The following is a 23,563-nucleotide window of genomic DNA, read 5'->3' as shown; positions in this document are numbered from 1 at the left end:
CCAAAATGTTACGGCAATTTCCCGGAGAAATCGGGGGCACTCGGAGAGGTGGAGGGATTTATTCGTCACACTGGCAAGCTCATGGCAAAGCTCCAGAAGTCCGAGCCCCGAAGAGCAGTGTGGCGGGGCTTTTATACACTGTACGTGGGACTTTGCCACCCCGCCCAACATGGGATTTCCTTGCTGTCTGGGAAGGGGTCAAGGGAGCCATGGCCACTGCTGTGGGCAGGCAGCAGACCGCGGCAGTTCTCTTCAGCACGCCGCAGACTCCGCTTGCCGGCACCTCCACCTTCTCATGTGACTATTATGGGGGAAAATAGATCACTGAGAACAGTTGCCAACTTCCTTATGCATTGGGGAAACTGAGGTCCTGGTAAGGCCCCTGGCTTTGTCCAAATGAAAGAGCAGGTAGGCGAGCTGGGGCGCCACTCTGCGTCGTGCAGCTCCTCAGTGCAGGACGCCGTCACCTCACCCTGCTGCTCTTCGAGAAGGAACGAGTTACTCTCTTCTGGTAAGATCTTTGACAGCCTCTAACATTGGGTGGTCAAATCCAGGCCGTGTCAGGAGTAGATGGCCTGTGTCCCGCCGCGTGCTGCGCGCGCACTGCAGACACCGTCCAGGGGAGCCCGCCTGGGAGCAGAGACTAACCGCCCACTGAGTAGCCGCAGTGAAATCAAGCTGTGCTGTTAACTGGACCTTCCTGGTGGTCGGTATCTGGGAGTATGAGTTACCTAGTCACAGACCTTTGTTTTTTCTCATTTCTTTGGTATAGTTATAGAAAGTTGACTCTTTTATTTTTTTTTTTTAAAGATTTATTTATTTATACAAGCACTGGGTACAGTCAGAGGCGCGGGAGGGTGAGAGAATTCACCAGAGCGGGGAGCAGAGCAGGCAGAAGGACCGAAGTACACTGCTGAGGGGAGCAATGGGTGACAGGATAGGTCTGCGCGCCATGTGGGACCCTCACCCAGTGGCTGGGGATGGAACCAGCGCTGCAGAAGCTGTGGGGAGCTTTGCAACCCAGCGCTCAACTGCTGTGTCACCGGGGAGGCCCAAAAGTTGACTTTTTTAAAATCCTCTATTTTTATGGAATTTATGTTTGCACAAATTTTAACTTTTTTTTTAAGGTTTGTTTATTTACGCATACAAGAGCTGGGGTACAGGGCAGAGATGCGGGGGGTGAGAGAACTCACCAGAGACAGAGTGGGGAACAGAACAGGCAGATTGACCGAAGTACACTGCTGAGGGGAGCAGCGGGCGAGACACGAGAGGTCTGCTGCACCATGGGGGTTGCTCCCTGGCTGGCCGGGGATCAAACTTGTGCTGCAGAGGCTGCAGATAGCTTCATAGGGCTGTGCTTAAACCCTTGCGCCACCAGGGAGGTCCTTAACTTTATTTTTAAGCAAGTGTAATAGCGTCAGTAAAATATTGTCATGATGATTAAACACAGTAACATAAATGAAAAATGTTCTGACAACTAAAAGATGCCAGCATTTTAATGTTCAGGTCAGCAAATATTTATTTAAATATCTGTAGAGACTTAGAAAACCCAACCATTAAGACTCATCTGTCAGTTCACATTAAGAACAGAAGGAAAAAAGGACTACTAATTTGCACCTGCAGGCCAAGGTGTTGCCCAGTGGGGCCAGGAAGAATCCCTGGTCTAGAGGTTTGCTACTGAGGGAGAAAGTACAACGGAATTTGATACCTACTGTCACTTTCCTTCAACTGGAAAATGAAGCTCTTGACCATCTCGAGATAACTGGTTTCTTCATTAAAAAGTGAAATTATTCTCGCTTCTTTCCACCTATGGCCCTTCAGAGCAGCTCATTTTCCTGTTCTTGTCACCCTTGCTGAGTATCTGTGATGTTGATTTCTAGATAAACTCTCCGGTGACCGGATAAAGCAAGTCATGGAGCACATCTGGAAGCTTCAGGAGTTCTGTAACAGTATGGCGAAGCTGGATATAGACGGCTATGAGTATGCATACCTTAAAGCTATAGTTCTCTTTAGCCCCGGTAAGATATGCGGTGGTGACTCATGACAGTTTTCCACCTGTGCCTACTGATACTTCTGAAATGAACATGTCAAGCTGTCAGTGGTAGAGAGCACCTACCCAGATTGTGTGCGACTAAGTGTTCTCTTCATGGGAGTGCTTAGCAGGCCCACAGAAAATACACACGTACACATGTTCTTTTAAATTCTTGCCTGTACAGTCTCCGTGTGAAATGCCGTAATGCCTAGCACCTTAATGTACTGAATGGACTTAGTGTGTATGCTAATTGGATCTTTGGCCAAACAAGACTGGCATATGCAATCTCAAGATTATACAGGGTCCTCTTTGTTTGCTCTGCCCTTTGTGAACTTGCGCGTGAGGTCAGCAGGCAGCATGTGCAGCCCGAGAAGCACACGTCCCCCCGCGGTGTCTGTAGGGCAGAAGCGGCAGGACTCTGCGTGGAATGAAACAACTAGGTTGACCACTGTCCTTGACAGCTGAGGTTGGACACAGCTTAACCGCTCCCTCCCCAGCTTTCTACCCATAAACATGAAAATAGCTACTCAAAATGGGGTAAATTATGGGATTATCTATGTAGAAAGTAATTTCTAATTTCAGTTTTAAAATCTATGTGTTCTGTAGAGTAACAGGAAACCAAATGTCCAGATCAGCCCCAGCCGGGCTGCTGAGGCTGGTGTGACCACGCAGGAGCCCAGCCCCCTCTTGGGAACCTTCAGACCTTGGCCAGAGCGCAAAGGAAGAACCAGTGTCCTAGCAATAATGCCCCAACTAGATCAGCGTCAGAGTTCAGTCTGTTGTACTTGAGCGATGTCAGACATTTGACTAAAAAGTAAGTGCTAAGAAGCCTGTAACTGAGGCTTTGGAATGCAGAGGGCAATCTGGGGGCTTTGTCTTTTCAGATCATCCAGGTTTGACCAGCACAAGCCAAATTGAAAAATTCCAAGAAAAGGCACAGATGGAGTTGCAGGACTATGTTCAGAAAACCTACTCGGAAGACACCTACCGGTGAGACTCTCGGGCACCTGCTCTTCGGGGCAGGAAACAATGTGGCCGGATCCACGGTTACAAATGCAAGCCATGTCAGGCTCACGCTCTGCCAACAGAGAGGGCGGGGACGGCAGGCCTTTCGTGTCGCTGGGCGACTGGATAGACTTCAGGCCGCTCCCCTCATTTGGAGGGGTGGGCGTCAGTGCTCCCGACACGGTGCACGAGGCCAGAGTCCTCGCCAGACCGCCCTCGTCCAGAGAAGCTGTTCGCTGCGCCCGCCTGGCCAGCCCCCGCCGAAGAGGCGTGGCAGCGCGCGCAGGTTTCCCTTCCCGCAGCTACATCGACCCCTCTGAAGGAGTGAGTGGGCTGTACCGAGTGAGCTGCTCCCGCAGAAACTGGTTTCAAGGCTGCCTCTCTTTGGCTACTGTAGTTTGTAGTATTTGTCACGGCGGGGCAGCCGCCAGAGCGGGAGCTGCGGTGAACAGTGACGGGAAGCTGCCTGTTAGTACCGCGTGGGACGCGCTCGTTGTTCTCAGGATAAACTCCCGTGAGAGGAGGAAAACAGGGCAGAAGGGAGATGTTTGTTCGCTTCCGGGCAGTGCAGCGGGGGGCCCCCGCCCGGCGCAGGGCCCATTCCGGAGGGCGGGGACCCCCCTTTTCTCTAACGCCCCTCCCTCTTCCAGATTGGCCCGGATTCTCGTCCGCCTGCCGGCCCTCAGGCTGATGAGCTCCAACATAACCGAGGAACTCTTTTTCACCGGTCTCATTGGCAATGTTTCGATAGACAGCATAATCCCCTACATCCTCAAGATGGAGACGGCGGAGTACAACGGTCAGATCACCGGAGCCAGCCTATAGCGCACGCCGCCCGCCCGCGGGGAGCCGAGGACGCCGGGACCGCTCAGACACAGAGACTGACTAGTGGTGTTTGGTATGTGCAAATATTCCCAATCTGTTAGCCATCGCCTACCTTGTTTCTTGTGAATCCCAGACAATTGCAACTAAAAGACTAGTAGGATCCTTTCCTGCCATAAGAAATGTTTTAATGCCTTTTGATGAAGCCGATTTTGGAACAATCTTTTAATTCAATTTGTATTTAGAAATTCTCAAAGGGCAAAAAACAAAAACAAAGTTTTATAATGTCAGAGACTAGTATTAAAGAAAACTAAAAAGAACCTAAGAGAACAGTATGTGTGTATATATATTAAAAATGTCCTTGGAATTAATAGCTACTAATTACCAGGGTAATAATATAGGCACTTTCTGAGCACTTCTTATCAACGGATGATGTTAGCAACATCTTGCCTGTGGGCAGGGCAAATGGAAACTATACATGTCTTGCTGAAATGCTGATGATTTCCATGAAAACGCAGTAGGGTACAGGAGACAATCATTTGTGTTGAAGAAGGGATCATTCCTCATTTGATGCACATATTGGTGGTGTTGGGCTGGATTCCTGTGAACGAAAATGTGGCTTATCTGTGTGTGTCATGCAGTAAGTGGGGGTGTGGTAGCACAGTCAGCGGGGCACAGACAGAAGTCACAGCCTGAGCGCTGCTGTTTGTTGGGCTCCCTGACTTCTGGTTCTGGTCTGTAACAGGCATCGATAGGCACCTCCAAACCTGGGGCTCTCTTCCGGTCACTGGTTCGCAGAACTGGATTGCAGCCAGTCAGGCATTAACTGTCAATTCCTGCAGCAACTGAGAATATCCCAAATCACCTCCACCATTTATGGGAGATGAGCCTTCTGACCAAAAAGTGCAGGGTGGGCATTTTGAACTCTTTGACAGGACTCCCAGGAACAGGATCTGGGGGGTTGCATGTTCAGATAGTGTGCCGGTTCCTTTCCTGGTTTCCATTCCCAGCGTCCCCTTGAGAAGGGCTGTGTCAGCCAGCAGTTCAGTCAGACCCAACGGGGGGTCGGGGTGCACAGGGCCTGGTGAAGCTGAATGGAAAGTTTCTCTGTGGACCTTAAATGTCAGGGTTGTTCACACCATCTCCAGACTCGGCATCTCTGTCGGCGAGTGTTCTGATGACAGTGGCAGGCCCCCAACTGCGAGGCAGTATGCAGCAGAGAGCCGCTCCGGGAGCGTTTTAGAAAATGGGGAAGCAGGCCGCCAGCTGCTGGAATTCCCACGCTTCCTTCCTTCTCGTCTGTCAGACTGCTGGCAAGAACAGGACACGGTTACAAGGAGGTTTATATCTAGGGTAGCGCACCCGGACGTTCCCCCGCGTCTCAGCAAGCACTCCTGTGTGGGGAAAGTGGCGTGTCCAGAACCAGGTCAGGTACCTGGTGCTTTCTTTTTGGCGAGCCCAGACTGACCACGTGCAAGGCTGGGCTCCCGCTGTCTTGAACCTTTTGCTCAGATGCTCTCCAGAAGGATGGCCATGCACTCCTCTGCCTGGCAGGCACACCCTAGTCTGGCTTGGGCCCTTAAAGGGCCCAAGGTGGGTGGCACTCCTGCTGTGTGGGGTTGCCAGGCAGCCAGCCATGGGCTCATGGCAAAACTGGATGCTTCTGAAGTACATGGTAGTAGCACTTTATGAAAACTCACTTGGATTTAATTATAGCTTGTGCTTTGGGCAAGTTTTAGAGACTAGGGATGCCTGTTATAAAATGATGGAAAGGATTTAATTTTACCAGCTCGAATTTTGGGGTTTCTAACTTTTGAAGTGATTCAGATTTAAAAATTAAGACAAAACTGGCCAAGACAGTGGAGCTTCATTTCTGCTTGTGAAGGACTGTAGCCGAGTGTGTTCCGAAGCGCGCGCGTCTTAAACAGCCTACTTCTCTGTCCTCGCGCAGGTGAATGTGCGCCTGTTGCACAGCAGTGTCCCCCGGGAGTGCCCGTTGCCACATCTCTTGCATCAGAGTTAATCCGAGTCGGTGAAAAGGCCCACGCCAGGCAGCTCCCCTTGTTCCCTGGACTGGACTCCTGGGTCCACCAGGCTTTGCCTCAAGTTGCCTTAAAATACTGGGGCAGCTTAACCAAGACCCACACAGAGGTGCTGACGACATGCTGTCTGGGGGTGCTGGAATAGAGGTTGGTAACTGGCAGGAAGACAGTGAGTGCCGCCCTCCGGCAAGACAGCCCTGGGGAAAGATGGGTTTAGCTTGGGAAGTTGGTGGTTCTGACCTGGTCCCGCTCCTTGACAGCGAACCATCTTGGGTTCTGAACACTCCTCATCCGTTCCCCAGTGGCCTTAATCTGAAGTGACCTTTCCTGAAGGATCATGTCCGCACAACCTGAACTCGCGATGTCCCAAAAGATGTCAAGCCTTTGACGGCACGCCCAGCCCATCTCGCATTACATTGGCTCAGAAAGTCTAAAGCCAAGAATTACTTTAAGGGATCCCAACCAAATAGGTATGTTCAATTTTCACAACTCTTTGTGAAACTAGATTTGGGGGAGTCGGACCAGACCTCTGCCCACTGAACCCCTGAGTGAAGCAAGCCAGGAGCAGGATTCTTTGCCACGCAACCGGGTGACAAGGCCCCCTTCTGCTGGCAGAGCCCCTCCTCCCTCGGTGAGGCCGGCGTGCTGGCCGAGGGCCGTGGGGACCGACCCTTGCTGATGAAGTGGGCGCGCTCCCGGGGAGGCTCGGATGATGGACAGTTACGTGTTGCCGTTTGTAAAAACCATTACATGTATTCATGAACAGGACAGGAAGACACTTAGAAAAAGACCAAATTACTCAAGCAAATACTACTTTTCAAGTTATTCCTCGAAGGTATTTTTAAGGAATATAGCGTCCTTCTCATTGGAGGGGTTTGTGTGTATGGGGGAGGGGGTGTTGGGGGCTTACATTATTTATTGTTTCACCTCTGCCATGAGGCCTTTTGTTGTTGGGATTTTGTATTTAACTTCAGACGTAGTCACTTGTTTTAAGACGTGTCATGCAACTGCCCTCGAGCACGCTAGAGATGTGTTCTCTGGCTTGGCATCGTGTCAGCATCGGTGTGGTCTCTGTTCTGAGGTACTTGCCACCAGCTACGCAACACAGGATGGACATGTCTGCCCCGAGGCTCATTGACACAGCGGCCGTGTGCGCGCTAGGGCACAGGGCTGTGGCCATGCTACATATGTACTTAGCTGTTCTGCTTGTTTTGGGGATGGCCACGGCTGGGAGCCAAGAGCTAGGACTCTGGCTGGATCTAGTGCTTCTGCTGGAGGATGCAAAAAAATCACCTTTGGGGCAATCTCCAGCAGAGCAGTCTTGCTCCCAGCCCGCCCTCTGCCTGACAGGCAGCTCTGGGCTGTGGGTCCAGGTGCCAGGACCTGACCGGATCAGAGGCCGGGAGCTCGTTGCCCGCTTTCAGGGGAGAGGCCTTATGTGCAGTGGGGCTGCACACAGCCTGTCAGGCTCTTCTCTGAGCCCAGGTCACGGAAAGTGGCTTCTTCTGATGCTCACTTTAACCCGAAGGGCGGTGCCCTTTAGATCTGGAAAGGACCGCGTGGGCCGAGCGCTGGCCCCACACGCCTCCCTTGTCCCCCCCTTCCCTTCTCTAGCGTGCGGCTCTTTGAAATTGTCTTCATGTTGATGTGAATTGGTAAAGCCAACCCTCACGGAGACGGCGGGTTTGGGTGTTTCGTACACAGGGTTGTGGACTCACGTGTGCCTCCTGCCAGCGCGCACGTCTGCGTGTCCAGCCCTGGGCTCCCTTCAGCGGCACTGTGCGTGTACAGATGTATAGCTCGTATGACTGGCTGAATGTACATGTGTTTATACCTCCTGGAAGTGTACAGTGTATATAGTGCTCATGTGTACATAGGTGTATATTATGTATACAGACATGTAGCCACGTATCCAAACTTTCCTCACGTTTGAGTGAGTCTGAGAGAGTTGCTGAAGTAAATGGGTGTGGGCGCCCCAAGGTCCCTCAGCGGGGAGGATCTGCCGAGATCTTCACTCCATTTCCCGTGCGGGAGCCTGGCTAGGAAAGGCCACGCGGTCAGAACCTCCGTGCTCTACGGGGGCAGGGCGGCGCCGCTCCTCAGCCTCTAGGTTCGCGTGAGGGCCGGGAAGACAGTTTACCCTAACGCTGGAAACTAGCTGGGGATCTCCGCCCTAGTTGTCTCAAGACTACCTGTGCCCCAACTGGAAGGGACCCGGCAGGCAGAGCTACAGGCCGCGTGACCGGAGCCCCCGAAGGCCCCAGGGGTGAGGCCCGACTCCCGGCCTGATAGTGACGTCCCGCCCCTGCTCCGGCCAGGTCAGCAGCGGGTGTGCGGTGCCCTGTGGCCAGAGTCGGCCACCTCTGATGCCGGCTGAAGGAAACCACCTCGCCAGTAGTCACGCGAACAAGCACGGATGTTGGCGGCTAACTCTCACGGCACATAAGCTACAGACCTTCAGTTCTCTAACCACAGCATGTGAATGCAACCCCCTGACTTAACTAAGACTAAACTCCTTTCTGTAAATTATGATTTAAAATTTTCGGATGAAAATTGCTTTTTAAGAGATATGTATGCCCTTAAAGCTACAGATGCCAAATTTTCCTTGTCCAGGTCTATTCTGATGAATTTACCCCTTTAATCGGGCTTTAAACTGAGACACGGCACTCGGGAGCCAGGGCCCAGCCCAGCAGTAGTTGCTCACGGACCTGGTAAGCAGGGCCTGACTGGGGGGAGGGCGAGAGCCGGCTTGCGAAAGCACCACGGGATAGCTGCGCAGCTCACGTCATCCAGTCACTTGTGTTCTTGATAAGCTGTTGAAATGTCTGAAGACGCTTCATTGAGACCATAGTACTCAGTGCCTTTTGTGAGACGTGGGGCATTTCGCCGTCAGCTTCCCCGAAAGCTCCTGCTACGTCACTGGCCTTGTCCACCAGTGATTGTGCGACCCCCCCGCACCCCCCCCCCACCCCCGCCTGTCGTGACAATCACGCTGTCTGGAGGGAGTTTTGCCAGTTAAAATACCAGTGGAAGCTTGACAGTCTCTAAATGGATCTTTAAAATACAATTTCTCTTTGGGGCTAGTTACCTTACAGCAATCGAAGAATAATTAAACTGGGAGCTTAAAGATATTTATCCTGAGGGCAGGGTGGGGAATGTCAGATTTTTTACCGCCCAGCTGTAATTTCAGTTCAGCCAGTCACTCTGGCGTGTCACTGTAGATACAACATAGAAACATGCTGGAACAGACGCTCACCCACATGTGTCAACTGACCGACTGTGATAAAGCTTAATATTGGAATAACATTTGGAAATAGTGAGTAGACTTTACATTTAACAAAGGCTTTTCTTTAGAAGAGTATAATCAATTATTTTAACGACCAGAGCATTCATGGACTCAAATGCTGCTGCCACATACAACTCAAGTGCTGGACTATTTTTCTACAGCCTCTCCGTTCTCCCAATTATCTTGTAAACCAGTGTTCAACTAGTTTTATAACTGAAGAGGCACATTTTTCATAGTACAAACCATAGTTTTTACCTATCGTTGGGACCTCTGTTGAAATGTAGCTGCATTATCAGCCCTTTTAAAAGATGTCTGTTAAAGGAAAACTCGGGTGTTAGATTTTCTTGGGACCGTTTCTGTAAACCTTTGCCCTTCACAATATAGAAAATATTGTTTATGCCATTATACTTTAATTCCAGGTTTAAAACCTGCTGAAAGCTGTAGCTTAAAATCAGCTTTGTTTATGTGATGGCATTTAAAAAAAATAGCATGTTCTTTTTAAACTGAATTTTATATCTAATCAGTGTCTTCAGTCTTGAAGAATTTGCATTGTTGTGTTTGTATATAGAGTATTGCAGTGCATGAATTAGCTTTATGCATTTTATTAAATGCTGTTTCATGTGGCATTATTGTTGTGGCTTACTACTACTACCTACATGAGGTTTCTACTATTAAAAGTGAATTAAAGACGAGTGTGCAGCCTGCTCATTTCTCCTCACCGCACTGGGAACGGGCTCCCGGCGACCCGCCGGCACCCAAGAGGCCGAGCCCTCACCAGGGCCCTGGATGGCCCACTGAGGGGGCCTGTAAATACCTTTAGTGGAAAACTCCGGCAGGACCACGTCCACCTGGCAGGGCCGCTCCTCGGTGGGCACGTCCTGAAGCCACGCAAGCGTTTCCGGAGAACACAGCTGGGGCTTCCGGCTGCCGTCTCACATGCTGAGCTCAGCCCAGACCAGCAGTCCCGGGAGGATGTCTGCTACCCGAGGTAAAAGGTTTCAGAGGTTGGGAAGAACTCGCCGTCATGGCACCTGACGGCTCATTCTACAGGGGAGTGTCCCAAGGTCCAGTCAGGCTCTTGGCAGATCCATCCCGCTGACCACCAGACCTAAGAGGCGCTACCCCATGGCCCTCCGTGACCTCAGAACGAGGTTGCGACTGCCTGGTGAGCATCACGCGTGTGTATCAACAACAGAGCGATCATAAAAATCCACAGTGATTTCTCTCCGTTCCAACCCGTCATTTATCACCTCTAGCCTGAGGAGGAGACCAAGAGAAGGTCTCCTAGTGGTGCTCACAGCTGTGACTCGTCACTTGCCTGTACATCGGGGGGTGCCGTCCCATCACTCACTGGGCTTCTCTCTCTCAAGGGGCAACTACTTGGATTCAGGGCAGTCCTGGTGAGCCACGGGCGGGGGCACTGTGGACAGCGGAGGGCAGCAATACTTCCGTGAGGCTGTCTTGAGGCTGGAAACCAAAAGGAAGCCAGCCTTTCCGGAGCCTCAGCAGCAGTGCCGAAAGCCTGGGCAGGGACACTAGAGACACCACTGACAGAGAAGGGGCGAGACATCGCTCTACCCCGGCCCCTCCAAAATGGTAATGAGGGGGTGCCAAGGTGTTGAATTCCAACTAAACACAGCCCTAGCTTACCTGATCCGAGGAACACCTGCCCACTGCACATTACCCACAAGCCACCACCCTGAACACAGGTCGGGTGCAGAATCGCACTAAATCATCCCTGGAGCCTCAAACGAGAAACAGCCCTCTTTCTCCCTACTAAGGGATCACCCCCAACACTCATAAAACATCAGCTCACAGCCTCCCCATGAGGCAGGGTTGCCTTTCTTCACACTTCACAGAGAGCACGTTGGGCCTCGTCAGCAGAGCAAACCAGACCTCCCTTGCCTTAAACCCACTGATGCCTCCCACAGAAATGTTTCCTGCCTGGCTTGCAGGGCCCAGTGGTCTTGCTGGTCCTTTACTTGTGACCCTGGAGAACTAGGGTGTCCCCTGAGCACTGAAACCAGGATAACTAAAGTGACAGCAGGGCCAGTGTTCTGTGAGAGCTACTGAGGGAGAGCCTTGGCATGCTGCCCACCGACTCAGACTCTCCTGAGCAAAAGGAGGAACAGGGCCAACCGTGAGGTTGCCAACATCAACCCTCGAGGGAGCCCAAAACTCCCATCTGTCAGTGCCTTCTCTCCACCAGTCTGCCAAGGAAACAGGCCCATGACCTTGGAGGCCACAGTCAGAGGGCACAGTGCTAGAAGGCCGGTCTGTCAGCCAGCTACTGGGGCCTCCTGCACTTGACACAGCCCTGGCCAGAACCCTAGGGTAGGGGCCGTAGGCTTTTGCGTCAAAGGTGAGCGCTACACAAACGCTTACCTTGGGGCTTCAGAAATATCCGAAGAGCCTCCTCAGAGGAGACGTCCTCACTGCCAGCCAGACGGCTCAGCGGACCCAACCACGCCACGACGGCTCTTAACTTCTCTCCAGAGTGAGGTCTAGAAGAAGATGCAAAGCCAATGGAGCCCAGGAAAGGGCCACAGGACCAGTCCAAGACGGGGAGACCACCAGGTGTGGCCTTCACCTTCCCCACTCCAAACCTTGTCCCACACAGGCTGCCTCCTTGCGCCTGTCAGACTGGACGCACACCACATGACCAAGTGATTAAAGAGCATTTTATTGACATTATGGAGCGAGAACATTCAGTTAGCAGCTCAACTGCAGACAGCCCTTTCTCAAGCACCCCCCCGCCCTCGTCCTTTTACACAGGTGTGTAAACCGGACCTTTTTATTGCTAAGACCCCGCAGTCTGGGGGACAGAACCAGGGGCGAGCCTGAGAGCTGGGTGGGACCACCCCCGGGCCCCAGGCCTAGTCCTGGGCGCTGGCTTTCAGCGCGGCTCGGTACTTCCCTGTCATCTCCTTGGGTAAGGGCTGCAGGCCCGGGCAGGGCACCTGCCCTTCCACCTCGCACATGCACTCCCGCAGGCAGTACTTTCGGGGGCCAAAGTTGCCTGGGTGGGAAAGTCGCTTTTTCTCCAGCTCCTCTCTGTTGAGGGTCTCCCTGCCAGAGAGCACAGACGGGAGTCAGGACGGGCAGCGGTTCTGCGCCTCAGCGGCGCACCCGGACTTCCCCGCCCTCACCCCAGACAGCTGCGTCCTCTGGCGCCTCACCCATCCCGCCCTGCCGGACTTCAGAGGGAGGAGGGGAGGCCCGAAGGCCGCTGCTGCCTATGCGTGGTGCTGGCAGCGCCCAGCAGGTCAGTGGCGGGTGCCAGGCTGAGACCCCCAAGGAGGGAAATGGCTGAGTGGGCAGGGAGGGCCAGGGTGACCCCGAGCCCCTCTACAGTGGGGGGAGCGCCTGGCTTGCAGACACCCGGCAGCCCCGGCCCTCGGACAACACCCCCTCCCAACACCCGTCCTCAGACGCTGGTCCACCCAGCAGCTCACTCATTCTTCCCCAGGATTTTCTTGATGTGCTCCATGATCTCCTTATTGCTCTTGGTCTCCACGTCCACAAGCACCTGCTCCCCGGTATCTGGAAAAGGAAGCAAAGGGGAGGCGGAAAGCTGAGAGCTCAGCGGCGCGGGCCTCGGCCCCACACGCCGGCCTGGGAGTGTGCCTGCGGGGGGAGACGTGCCGCGGTGGCGCACGCTTGTTCACCTACCTGTAACGCTGCCCGCGCCCTGCCCGTCTAGAGCCGCCAGCGGACAAACCTGAGGCAGGTAGAGAAGCGGGCTCCTTGGACAGGCAAGAACATGAGTTTGCATGGACAGAGATGCTCTAGGGCTAAGAGGGCAGCGCTCCATCTGCTAGGCGGAGAGCTGCCTGTCCGCAAGCGTTACAGTAGCAACTGACAAACTGAACCTAAACTTCATGCAAATAGAGCAGAATACCAAGAGAGTTTTGAAAAACGGAACATTCGCTTGCGCTGCCAGCCGCAGTCACCCAGACGGCGAGGTGCCAGCGTGAGAAGAGACTTGAGGGTCCCGGGCAGGACCGACGACCAGACACGGTGCTTCCGGCAGCTGACTCTCCGCGGAGAGACGCCCAGACACCCTGGGGGGTGGACAGGGTTTCTCCAGGAGCAGCGCCGGCACAACGGAGGAAGCCCTGCACGGGGCGCACGCCCCCGCCGCCCCACTCCGGAGCGGAAGGCCTCGGCGCATCAGGCCCAGAGTGTAAGAGCTGAACCCGCAGTGAAACTCTGGAGAGAACACAGCACCTTCGCGACCCCACCGGGGCGATACCCTAAGGAAACACCAGGCAAAGCGGAACTTTATTAAAATTCAAAACTTTCGTGCTCTGAAAGCCTCAGGGAGCCCCGGGCAGGGGCGCAGCACTCGCGACGCGCCCCTCCGATGAAGCGCTCGCAGCCAGCTGAGGCCTTCCCACCGCTCGGGGAGACACCCCGAGTGGAAAAGGAGCGAGGCCTTTTTATGTACATGCAGTCTCTCCCCCCACCCCGTGCCGTAACTCCCTGTTCCTGCCCCTAACCCTCACCACCGCCTCAGCGCCCTATTTGTTAATGACCCCTCATTTTTGTGATTATTTTACTTTACTGAATCACCAACTGCTATGAAAATGTCCACATTTTTTTTTATCGTCCAGACCTGCTTTACTACAAATTACTCTCTCAAATGACATTCATTTTGCTGAAAACAGCTATATTTCATCTTCCCTTCTAGCCAGACAGCACCCCAGTATGGGTGGGTGCGCCCCAGCCTCCTGATCCAGTCACCTACTGGAGACCATTCAAGGCTGCTTCCAGGTCCTCCGACTGTAAGCCCTGCTGAGCCCTGTGACACACGTGTTATTTTGCACTGACGTTTCATAGTCTGTGATAGAGGACAAAGTACCTGACTAAACATGTAGCCAAAATAACAAAAAAAGAGGGGGTAATAATTAGCACATGAAGAGATAATACCATCAGTCATTAGGAAAATGCAAATCAAAACAATGAGCTACTGGGCCTCCCCGGTGGCGCAGCGGTTGAGCGCTGGGTTGTGAAGCTGCCCGCAGCCTCTGCAGTGCCGGTTCGATCCCCGGCTGCTCTCCGGCCACCAGAGGAGGGTCCCACATGGCGCGCAGACCTCTCCTGCCGCCCGCTGCTCCCCTCAGCAGTGTGCTTCGGTCCTTCTGCCTGCTCTGCTCCCCGCTCTGGCTCTGGTGAGTTCTCTTGCCCTCCCGCGCTTCCGACTGTACCCACTGCTTGTATAAATAAATAAATAAATCTTAAAAACAAAAAAACAATGAGCTACTGGGCCTCCCTGGTGGTGCAAGGGGTTAAGCACCGCACTATGAAGCAATCTGAAGCCTCTGCAGCACGAGTTCGATCCCCCGCCTGCCAAGGAGCAACCCACATGGCAGAGCAGACCTCTCCTGTCTTGCCCGCTGCTCCCCTCAGCAGTGTACTTTGGTCAGTCTGCCTGTTCTGTTCCCCACTCTGTCTCTGGTGACTCCTTTCACCCCCTGCATCTCTGGTCTGTACCCCAGCTCTTGCATGCATGCATAAATAAATCTTTAAAAAAAAAAACTGACCTACTAGAGTGGCTGAGAATTTTCAAGTGGATGATACAGCAAGTGCTCGAGAGGATGCAAGTAACTGGAACGTTCCCACATTAAAGGTGAAAATGTAAAGCATGATATACTACTTTGTTCAATGAATGAAGATGAAAAAAGCAAAGGAAAAGACTGAAAAAGAAGTAAAACATCTTGATTTGCAGGTGACATGGCTATAAATGTCGAAAACCCCAACGAAAAACTAGGAATACATGAATTTAGGAAAGCTGCAACACGGAAGTCAATATACAAAAATCAACTGTACTTCTAGAATGTGTGGTGCTAACCAATTTGGAAAGAAGCCTTTAAAAGTATCATTTACAACAGCACAGAACATACTCAATACTATTAAAATGTCTGTTCTCTTCAAAATGATCCATAGTATAAATCCCACCAAGCTTTTTTCTAGAAACTGGTGAGTGGATTTTAAAGTTATATGGGAATGCAGGGCCTCCCTGGTGGCCTAGGGGCTAATAAGTCTCAGTGCTATCACCGCTACCGCCTGAGTTCGATCCCTGGCCAGGGAGCTGACCCATATGGCGCTGCAGACCTCTCCTGTCTCGCCCACTGCTTCCCTCAGCAGCATGTTTCAGTCGATCTGCCTGTTCTGTTCCCCATTCTGTTTCGGATGAATCTTCTCACCACCGCCATCACCACCTCTGGCTTGTACCCCAGTTCTTGGATGCGTAAGTATTTTTTTAAAAAATGAACCTTAATACCTACCCTCAATCCACAAATAACAAACTAGGTGACAGACCTTATTGTAAAATATAGAACTATAAAATTTCTGAAGGAAAAACAAAAGAAAATTCTTGCAAACATGGGGGTAGCCAGAGATTTCTTGGCTAAGACACAAAAAGTACTAAACATAAAACAACATACTGCGGAGTCCATCAAAATTAAAACTTCGGCTCTTCAAAAGACGTCATTAAGATTAAAAGCAGCCACAGACTGAGGAAATATTCACAATATAGCTCTCTAACAAAGGAATTGCACTAGATAAGAAATCAAACAGCTCATTTTTTTGTTCAAGAACAAAAAACCCAGACTCTTTACCAAAGAAATATAAATGCCCATATTCCAATAAGCACATGGAAAGATACCCATGGGGAACACAAATTAAAATTTCGATGAGCGGTCTCCCTGTGGCTGCTACGGCCTGAGTTCGATCCCCGGCCAGGGAGCTGACCCACATGGCGCAGCAGACCTCTCCTGTCTCGTCCGCTGCTCCCTTCATTGTGTTTCTGTCATTCCGTCTGTTCTGCTTGCTCCCCACCGTCTCTGGTGAATTCTCTCACCACCCCCATCCGCATCTCTGGACTACATCCCAGTTCTTTATGCATAAATAAATCTTTAAAAATAAATAAATTTTGATGAGTGATAGATTGGAAAATGGCTAAGATTCCAGACAATGTGGTGAGCAGAAATAATGGTCCCCAAAGAGGTCCTCATTTTAATCCAGAGCCCGTGACTATGTCACATTCCATCACAGGGGCTCTGCAGACGTGATTAAAGTGAAGTGCACAGAGATGGAGAGATTCCAGACTCTCCTGGGCAACCTGGTGGGCCCCCCGTAGTCACGGCCCTTACCACAGGAGACGTGGTATGGGCTGCGGTCAGAGGGAGGTGGGACATGGAAGAGCGGTCAGCAAGCAACGCAGCTGGCTTTGAAGGTGGGCGGCCTCTGTGGGCTGGGAAAGGATTCACCCCAGAGCCTCCAGAACAGACAGTTCTGCTGACACCTGGACTTTAGTCCAAGCTTCTAATACAACTACAACGAGAGACTTGTGTTTAAAGCCACCCAGTCTGTGGTCACATGTCACAGCAGCTACAGAACAATACTGCACGGTACCAGTCTGGTGAGCAAGTGGAGCCACAAAACTCACAGCTGCTGACTGGAGGGGAAATGGCACCATCATCTGGAAGGCTGCTTGGCAGTTTTAAGAACATTATGTGGGGCCTCCCTGGTGGCGCAGGGGTTAAAGACAGCACTATCAAGCTATCACCAGCCACTGCAGCATGAGTTTGATCCCCGGCCGACCAGGGAGCTACCCACACAGCACAGCAGACCTTTCCTGTCTCACCCGCTGCTCCCCTCAGCAGTGTATTTCAGTCAGTCTGCCTGTTCTGTTCCCCACTCTGTCTCTGGTGAGTCCTCTCACCCCTTGACCCTCTGGCTTACACCAGAGGGCTTACATTTATTTATGTATACATAAATAAATCTTTAAAAAAAAAAAGGGGGGGAGAAGTACATTATGTGCCTATTCTACCCAGCAAAGCCATCCCAGGGCCACAGAGATGATTGTGCAAGAAGGTACTGATGTGGCCTTCTCTTAGTAACAAAAACTAGAAAGGACCTTGGCAGCCAGGGAGGCCTGCCCCCAACCTCCCTTCCAGCGAGGCCCTCCTGTGAGGAGCAGCTGACTGACAACCCGGCAGCTGGGTCTTTGGGATCCGTAGCAGCAGAGTCAAGTCCAGCCTCTCCTGGCCCGAGTCTGGCCATCTCTACCCAACACAGAGTGAGGAATTCCCACTGGGCCGGTCTCCTCTTCCTGCGAGCTTCATCATCATCATCTGAGGCACCTGGTGTGACCTCATTCCCTCCCTCTCTGTTCTGAGAGGAAACACCTGCTTCACCATCCAAAGACTTTGCTGCCCACCTCACTTCTCCCCTTTATTCCATTCTGTCTTAGCATCTAACAAAACCCCAAATGGTCATCAACAGGTGAATGGATAAGTAAACTATGATATAATCCTAAAATGGAATACTGCTGAACAGCCAAAAGTAATCAACTTACCTATAACATGGATTATCTCAAAAACATGATGAGCAAGCCAGACACAAAAAGATAAACACTATGAGATCCTATTTATGTGACATTGTGAGACAAGCAAAGCTAATCTATGGGGCAAAAAGCCTGAGCAGTGGCTGCCTCTGGAGCAAGGAGGAAGTGAGCGGAAAGGAGCAAAAGGGAACTTTCCCGAGTAACACAGTTGCTCGGCACCTTCCCTGAAAAAGCGGTGGCGCAGATTCTAAAACCACCTGAGCTCCCCAACCCCTGCAGAGGCCTGTGCATTTTATTAGGGGTACACCACACCTCAGTCAAGTGAACACGGGGATGGGTGAAAGGGCACAAACTTCCAGTTATAAAAGGAGTCCTGGGGTGGGATGGCCGGCAGGGGACACTGTCCGCAATACTGTACGGGGCACGTGGAAACTGTCAAGAGTCGACTTTAAATGTTCTCCCCGCTAGGAAGGGAAATTCTGTAACTGAGGTGACGGACAGGCTTACTGGTGGTGAGCGCTTGGCTACATAAATACAAAATCGTTGTGGACCTGAAAGCAATGTTACATGTCAATTGTGCCTCAATAAAAATGAATTTCGTTTTTTATAAGGCAAACTACACGCACAAATCTGTAAAAAATATACCACCTTTCTCTCCACCTCCCTTTCCCTGCCCTACTTCTCTTTTTCGTGGCATTTATGGTCCAGGGGCAATCCTGCTAACAGTTGTCTCGCTCCTCGTGTCTTTCCTGCTAGAAGTAATCTCCTCAAGGGCAGAGTTCTTCATGCCTGGCGCTCGAGGACACTCCACCTGCTCTTGCCGAGGGAAGAGCACCATCGTCTCGCTTCCTGACACGTACCCAGTCCACAAGTCCTCAGATCGTGCCGCCCTGGAAGGCGAACATCTGCCTTCACTTGAGAAATAAGCCAGGGGAACGCGCCCCACTTAGTGTCAGAACGAATGAATAGAGTTGCCCAAACCAACCTCTGGGCACTACTGAGCCCCATGTAACTGGCTCCACATTCACTTAGCACCTTGAGGAGCAGAGAGTAAGCGCAGCCGGTCCCGAGAGGACATGTGGACACAGCTCAAGAGCACTGGGAGAGCTCTGGGGGAGAAGGGTGGCAATCCAAACGTGCAGGGAAGACTTCCTGCAAGAAGGGGTGCCCGCGCTGGGTCTTGCAGGACTCAAAAGTCCTGAAGGACTTAAAAAGAAAAAAATAAGCCAAGAAAAGAAGAAGGGATTGTGGCAGAGTGGCCAGCATGAGCACAGGTGTCAAGAACACTGGGCAGGTAGGAAAGCAGACGTGGGGGCATAAGGTGAGGGGAGAGAGAGCTGGGTTCCCCGCAGTCCAGGGTGCCAGGACTCAGAGGCCAGTGCTGGGAGCACTGGGGGTCACCAGCACTCCACTCAGCCCTGACAGCAGGGCAGGAGCACAGACAGGTACCAACCGCTCAGAACCCGACTCACCTAAATAGAACCGCAGGAAAGGTGATGGTGTCATGTTCTTAAACAACATGATCTGCACCCAAGGGTTTTTGTATTGGATCTGAGGTATGTTAAAAAACACAAATTTCCTGCAAAAGAGAAGAAATTAAACCCATAAGAGTTTTTTTTTTTTTTTAATTTTTTTTTTTTTTTAATAGAGGCATGTTTGTTTGTTTATTTATTTATTTGTTTGTTTGTTTGTTTTTGTTTATACATGCACTGGGTACAGTCAGAAGCGCGGGAGGGTGAGAGAATTCACCAGAGCCAGAGTGGGGAGCAGAGCAGGCAGGCAGAAGGACCGAAGTACACTGCTGAGGGGAGCAGCGGGCGGCAGGAGAGGTCTGTGCGCCATGTGGGACCCTCCTCTGGTGGCCGGGGAGCAGCCGGGGATCGAACCGGCGCCTCAGAGGCTGCGGGCAGCTTCGCAACCCAGCGCTCAACCGCTGCGCCACCGGGGAGGCCCCCATAAGAGTTTTTAACCGAAAAGTTTTGCATCTGTCCACTTTTCCAGGGACAAAGTCCAGAACTTTCATCGGACTCTCCAAAGACCCTGCCTCCCTAGAAAGACTCATTCTCAGGAATGAATGAGTGGATTTCTGAATGAGTGGATTTCTGAATGAGTGGAGTGAAAGGTGTCAGGACTCCTGGTTTGTCATCTGAGAGAAAAGAAATCCATAGCCCGGGCCTCCCTGGTGGCGCAAGGGGTTAAGTCTCAGCACTATGAAGCTATCCACAGCCAATGCAGTCTGAGTTTGATGCCCGATGAGGGAGCTGACCCACATGGCGCAGCAGACCTCTCCTGTCTCCCCGCTGCTCCCCTCAGCAGAGTATTTCAGTCAGTCTGCCTGTTCTGTTCCCAGCTCTGTCTCTGGTGAATCCTCTCACCCCCATCTGGTCTACACCCCAGTTCTTATCTTTGGGGGAAAAATCTGTAGCCCTACCTCACACTGCACACTAACCTAAAACTCGCCAAAGCAGGGGATCAGTGTGGAGATGGAACCCTGAAATGCCCCAGACCTTAATCCGTGTGGAGTCACACGGCGCACGATTGAGAAGCTGTGTGTTTGCCACTGGCAAGGCATGTGGGCTACACAGCAATTTAAAAATAAACAAAGCCACAAAAACACATGTGGGTATATTTTTACAATACAGGAGTAGGGAAACCTTTCAACTCAAGTTTGAAACACGGACAAATGTAAGTTACATCAAAACCTTGGCATCACAAAATTTACCAAGGACAAATCAACATTTGCCAAGACAAAGTATTTGCAGAACAAAAACAAAAGGCTGGGTCTCCCCGGTGGCGCAGCGGTTGAGCGCTGGGTTGCAAAGCTGCCCGCGGCCTCTGCAGCGCCGGTTCGATCCCCGGCTGCTCCCCGGCCACCGGGCGAGGATCCCACATGGCGCACAGACCTCTCCTGCCGCCCGCTGCTCCCCTCAGCAGTGTACTTCGGTCCTTCTGCCTGCTCTGCTCCCGGCTCTGGCTCTGGTGAATTCTCTCACCCTCCCGCGCTTCTGACTGTACCCAGTGCTTGTATAAATAAATAAATCTTTAAAAAATAATAATTATTATTAAAAAAAGGCTAATTTCCTGATACAGAGCTTTCCACAATGTAAGATTTCAACTCCACGACAAAGGTGACAGCCACGAGCAGGCAGACACCCCACGGCCTATCAACGTGAAAAGCATCATCTCTTCAAAGCGAGCTAGGGGGGTGTTGTTTTTTGTTTTTGTTTTTTTTTTTAAGATTTTATTTATGCATACAAGAGCTCCCGTGTAGGCCAGAGGTGTGGGGGTGGTGGGGAGAGGCTGATGAAAGGATTCACCAGAGGCACAGTGGGGAACAACAGGCGGATGGATCTACACTGCTGAGGGGAGCAGAGAGTGAGACAGGTGAGGTCTGCTGTGCCATGTGGGTTGCTCCCTGGCTGGCCGGGGATCGTGCTGCAGTGGCTGCGGACAGCTTCATAGTGCTAAGACTTAACCCCCTGCGCCTCTTACATACGGAAAGTTTTTCTTAAGTTAGATAAGGAAGGAAACGCTCCCTAAGGAGGTGATGGTAGGACAATGTTCAAGTTCTTTTAGGGGTTGGTTAGTTTGGAACTAGTCAAAATCTTAAAAGCACAGCTCAGTTTCGACTCTGCTTTGAGTGCAGACAGGTGTGGCGTCTGCTGCAGCCCCGTGTTACAGCCACGGGAGAAATGCACGCGCCCCTCGCAGAGGGCTGATTAGCTCACGCGCTGCCCACGTCGGGCCCCTCCCCACCTGCTGCTCATCTCTGCCCCGACCGCCGGCCCTAAAAGGGCTACAAACAGGCTCCCTTGCCCTCGGGCTTCCGTCGGATTTGGCCAACGGGGGGCACTGGCGAAAGACTCGGGGGGGCAGTGCCAGCGCGTCGCCCCCCGTGAGCCCGGCCCTGCAGGCTCCTTCGGGCTGCCGCTCCTCTCCAGGCTGCCCTCGGGTCGGCCGGCCCCGTGTCCCCGCCGCGGCGCCGAGAACGGGCCCTGCACGAGGACGCCTCTCGCGAGCCCGATGAAGCGCTCCTCCGCTCCCGCTGCCGGGCGCGGACAGAGGGGTGCGCGGGGTGCGCGGGACGGGGCACAGGTGCCCGGGGCCAGCGGCTCCTGCACCGCGCAGCGGCCCCGCGGGCCCCGACACCCCCGCGCCCCCGAGGTGGGCGCCGGGACGCGCCGCGGGGGCCTCGGGCCCGACTGACCTGGCGCCCTCGCCCAGCGGCCCGCGCGTGTTGTAGTTCACCGTCAGGACCTTCACCGACTCCTTGAGCACCACGTCGCCCTGGCTCAGGTACTGCAGGGTGCGGCGGATCGGGAAGCGGCCCTTCATGGGCATGGCGGCGGCGGCGGCGGGTCGGGCCGGCCGGCGGGAGTGACGAGGGCCGCGGGCGCCGCCGCCTCTTCTCGGCGCGGCGGCCACTTCCCGCGCAGACTCGCCGCGGCGCCTCCCGGCGGGCAGCGCGCGACTCCCGGCGGGCAGCGCGCGCCGCGGGGCAGCCTGGGTCTTGTAGTTCGGCCTGGGGGGCTGCGCGGGGACAGCTGGAGCGCACGCTGTCTTCCGGCGAAGCGTGGTTTCCCGCTGTGCAGTTAGTCTTCCTCCCCCGAAGGAAAAATATATATAGTTACAAACATGCAGATAATTGATGGTTGCACAATAAACATCCATACGCACACCACCTTGAGTCAACAAGTCAAACCCCACTTGGATCTTCCCAATAGGACATCACACCTCACACACTGCTCTGCAACTTCCCCACACGCCACTGCTCTCCCCTCCCCTCCCCTAAGCCCCTAGACCCTTTCTTCCTCCTCCTCCTTAACTTCAGAAACCTCACTTGGCTTATTTTTTTTTTTTAAGATTTATTGATTTATGCATGCAAGAGCTGGGATACAGGCCAGAGATGCGGGGGGTGAGAGGATTCACCAGAGACAGAGTGGGGAGCAGAACAGGCAGACTGACTGAAACACACTGCTGAGGGGAGCAGTGGGAGAGTCAGGAGAGCTCTGCTGCGCCATGTGGGTTTCTCTCTGGCCAGCTATCCAACTCGAGCTGCAGAGGCTGCTGATTGCTTCAGAGTGCGGTGCTTAACCCCTTGCGGCACCAGGGAGGCTCTAACACTGATTTTAAAAAATGATTTGCAAGATGGAAAAGTTTGGAATCTGTTCCTCCCCAGTTCAGCCACTTAACTCTGACCTGCCACTTTTTCGTGAGCAAAACATGGATAAGGATAAGATGTATTTCTGAATTTCTCACCCACCTGAGAAAGTGTTTATTTCGCCTTCACTTTTAAAGGCTGATTTTGCCAGGTGTAGAATTTCAGGTTGGTGGGGGACTTTTCTTTCAACACTTTAAGTATTTCTTCTGTTCTCTTCTTACCTGGTAGCTAAGGACCTCCAATTCTTTATTTCTCTATAGGTAAGATTTTTTTTTTTTCTGGCTTCTTTTAAGAGTGTCTCTTTGAATTTGCTTTTTTATGGTTTGAGTAAGATACCCTGAGTAGAGCTTTTTCCCCCATATTTATCCTGCTTAGATTCTCTGAGCTTCCTATATCTGTGGGTTGGTGACTGTCATTAATTTTGGAAAGTCCTTGCCATTATTACTTCAAATATTTCTTCTTGAATCTTAATTTTTCACCCTTTTGGTATTTTAATTACAAACATGTTTCATTGTTTGATAACATTCATGTTTGCCCTATAATTCCATTTTCTATTCTGTTCTTTTTATTGCTTCTTCCCTTTGCATTTCAGTAGGGAAGTTTCTATTAATCCATCTCCAATGCACTGATTCTTGCCTTACCTGGGTCTCGTCTTCCGCGGAGCCGGTCAGAAGCATGAGCTTTACTGCATTTCCTTTGTTGGTGTTTTTTTTTCCCTAGCATTTTCTTTTGTGTAAGCCAAAAAGATCTTCACATGGCATATTAACACGTGAAGTCATCTCTTCAAAGTGAGCTAGAGTAGGATTCTTGTTCACCTCTTACCTATAGAAAGTTTTTTTTGAGTTAGACAGGTGAGGAAACA

At 52.1% G+C, this 23,563-nt stretch overlaps 2 protein-coding genes across 11 annotated transcripts in view; one reads left to right on the top strand and one right to left on the bottom strand.

Annotated features, from left to right (window-relative positions):
* NR2C2 (nuclear receptor subfamily 2 group C member 2) overlaps nt 1–8,860 on the top strand; it is a 75,468-nt gene extending 66,608 nt beyond the window's left edge. For 7 of the 9 annotated variants that reach the window (XM_037523451.2, XM_054699370.1, XM_054699445.1 and 4 more), the window contains 3 exons: nt 1,881–2,018; nt 2,917–3,022; nt 3,688–8,860. In XM_037523451.2, coding sequence (XP_037379348.1) covers nt 1,881–2,018; nt 2,917–3,022; nt 3,688–3,862 — 419 coding nt within the window. In that variant the 3' untranslated portion in view covers nt 3,863–8,860. Of the gene's footprint in view, nt 1–1,880; nt 2,019–2,916; nt 3,023–3,687 lie in introns of those variants that run through there. The other 2 variants (XR_005127577.2, XM_037523476.2) reach the window with 2 other exon arrangements.
* MRPS25 (mitochondrial ribosomal protein S25) lies at nt 825–21,919 on the bottom strand. 2 transcript variants are annotated; one of them, XM_037523497.2, is made up of 6 exons: nt 21,748–21,919; nt 19,013–19,119; nt 12,643–12,730; nt 11,573–12,256; nt 10,002–10,654; nt 825–5,169 (listed from the first exon to the last, which is right to left on the bottom strand). In XM_037523497.2, exons 1-4 carry the CDS (start codon nt 21,879–21,881, stop codon nt 12,064–12,066), a joined length of 522 nt encoding a protein of 173 aa, XP_037379394.1. In that variant the 5' UTR covers nt 21,882–21,919; the 3' UTR covers nt 825–5,169; nt 10,002–10,654; nt 11,573–12,063. The 2 variants fall into 2 exon arrangements, with proteins under 2 accessions (XP_037379394.1, XP_037379404.1); XM_037523507.2 differs by having other exon boundaries at nt 10,002–10,607.
* Nucleotides 21,920–23,563: the final 1,644 nt, after the last annotated feature.

Source organism: Talpa occidentalis, unplaced genomic scaffold (assembly GCF_014898055.3).
Source record: "Talpa occidentalis isolate TD23 unplaced genomic scaffold, MPIMG_talOcc4v2.1 talOcc4.10, whole genome shotgun sequence".
Classification (NCBI taxonomy): Eukaryota; Metazoa; Chordata; class Mammalia; order Eulipotyphla; family Talpidae; genus Talpa; species Talpa occidentalis.
This window is presented reverse-complemented; position numbering and strand designations above follow the sequence as displayed.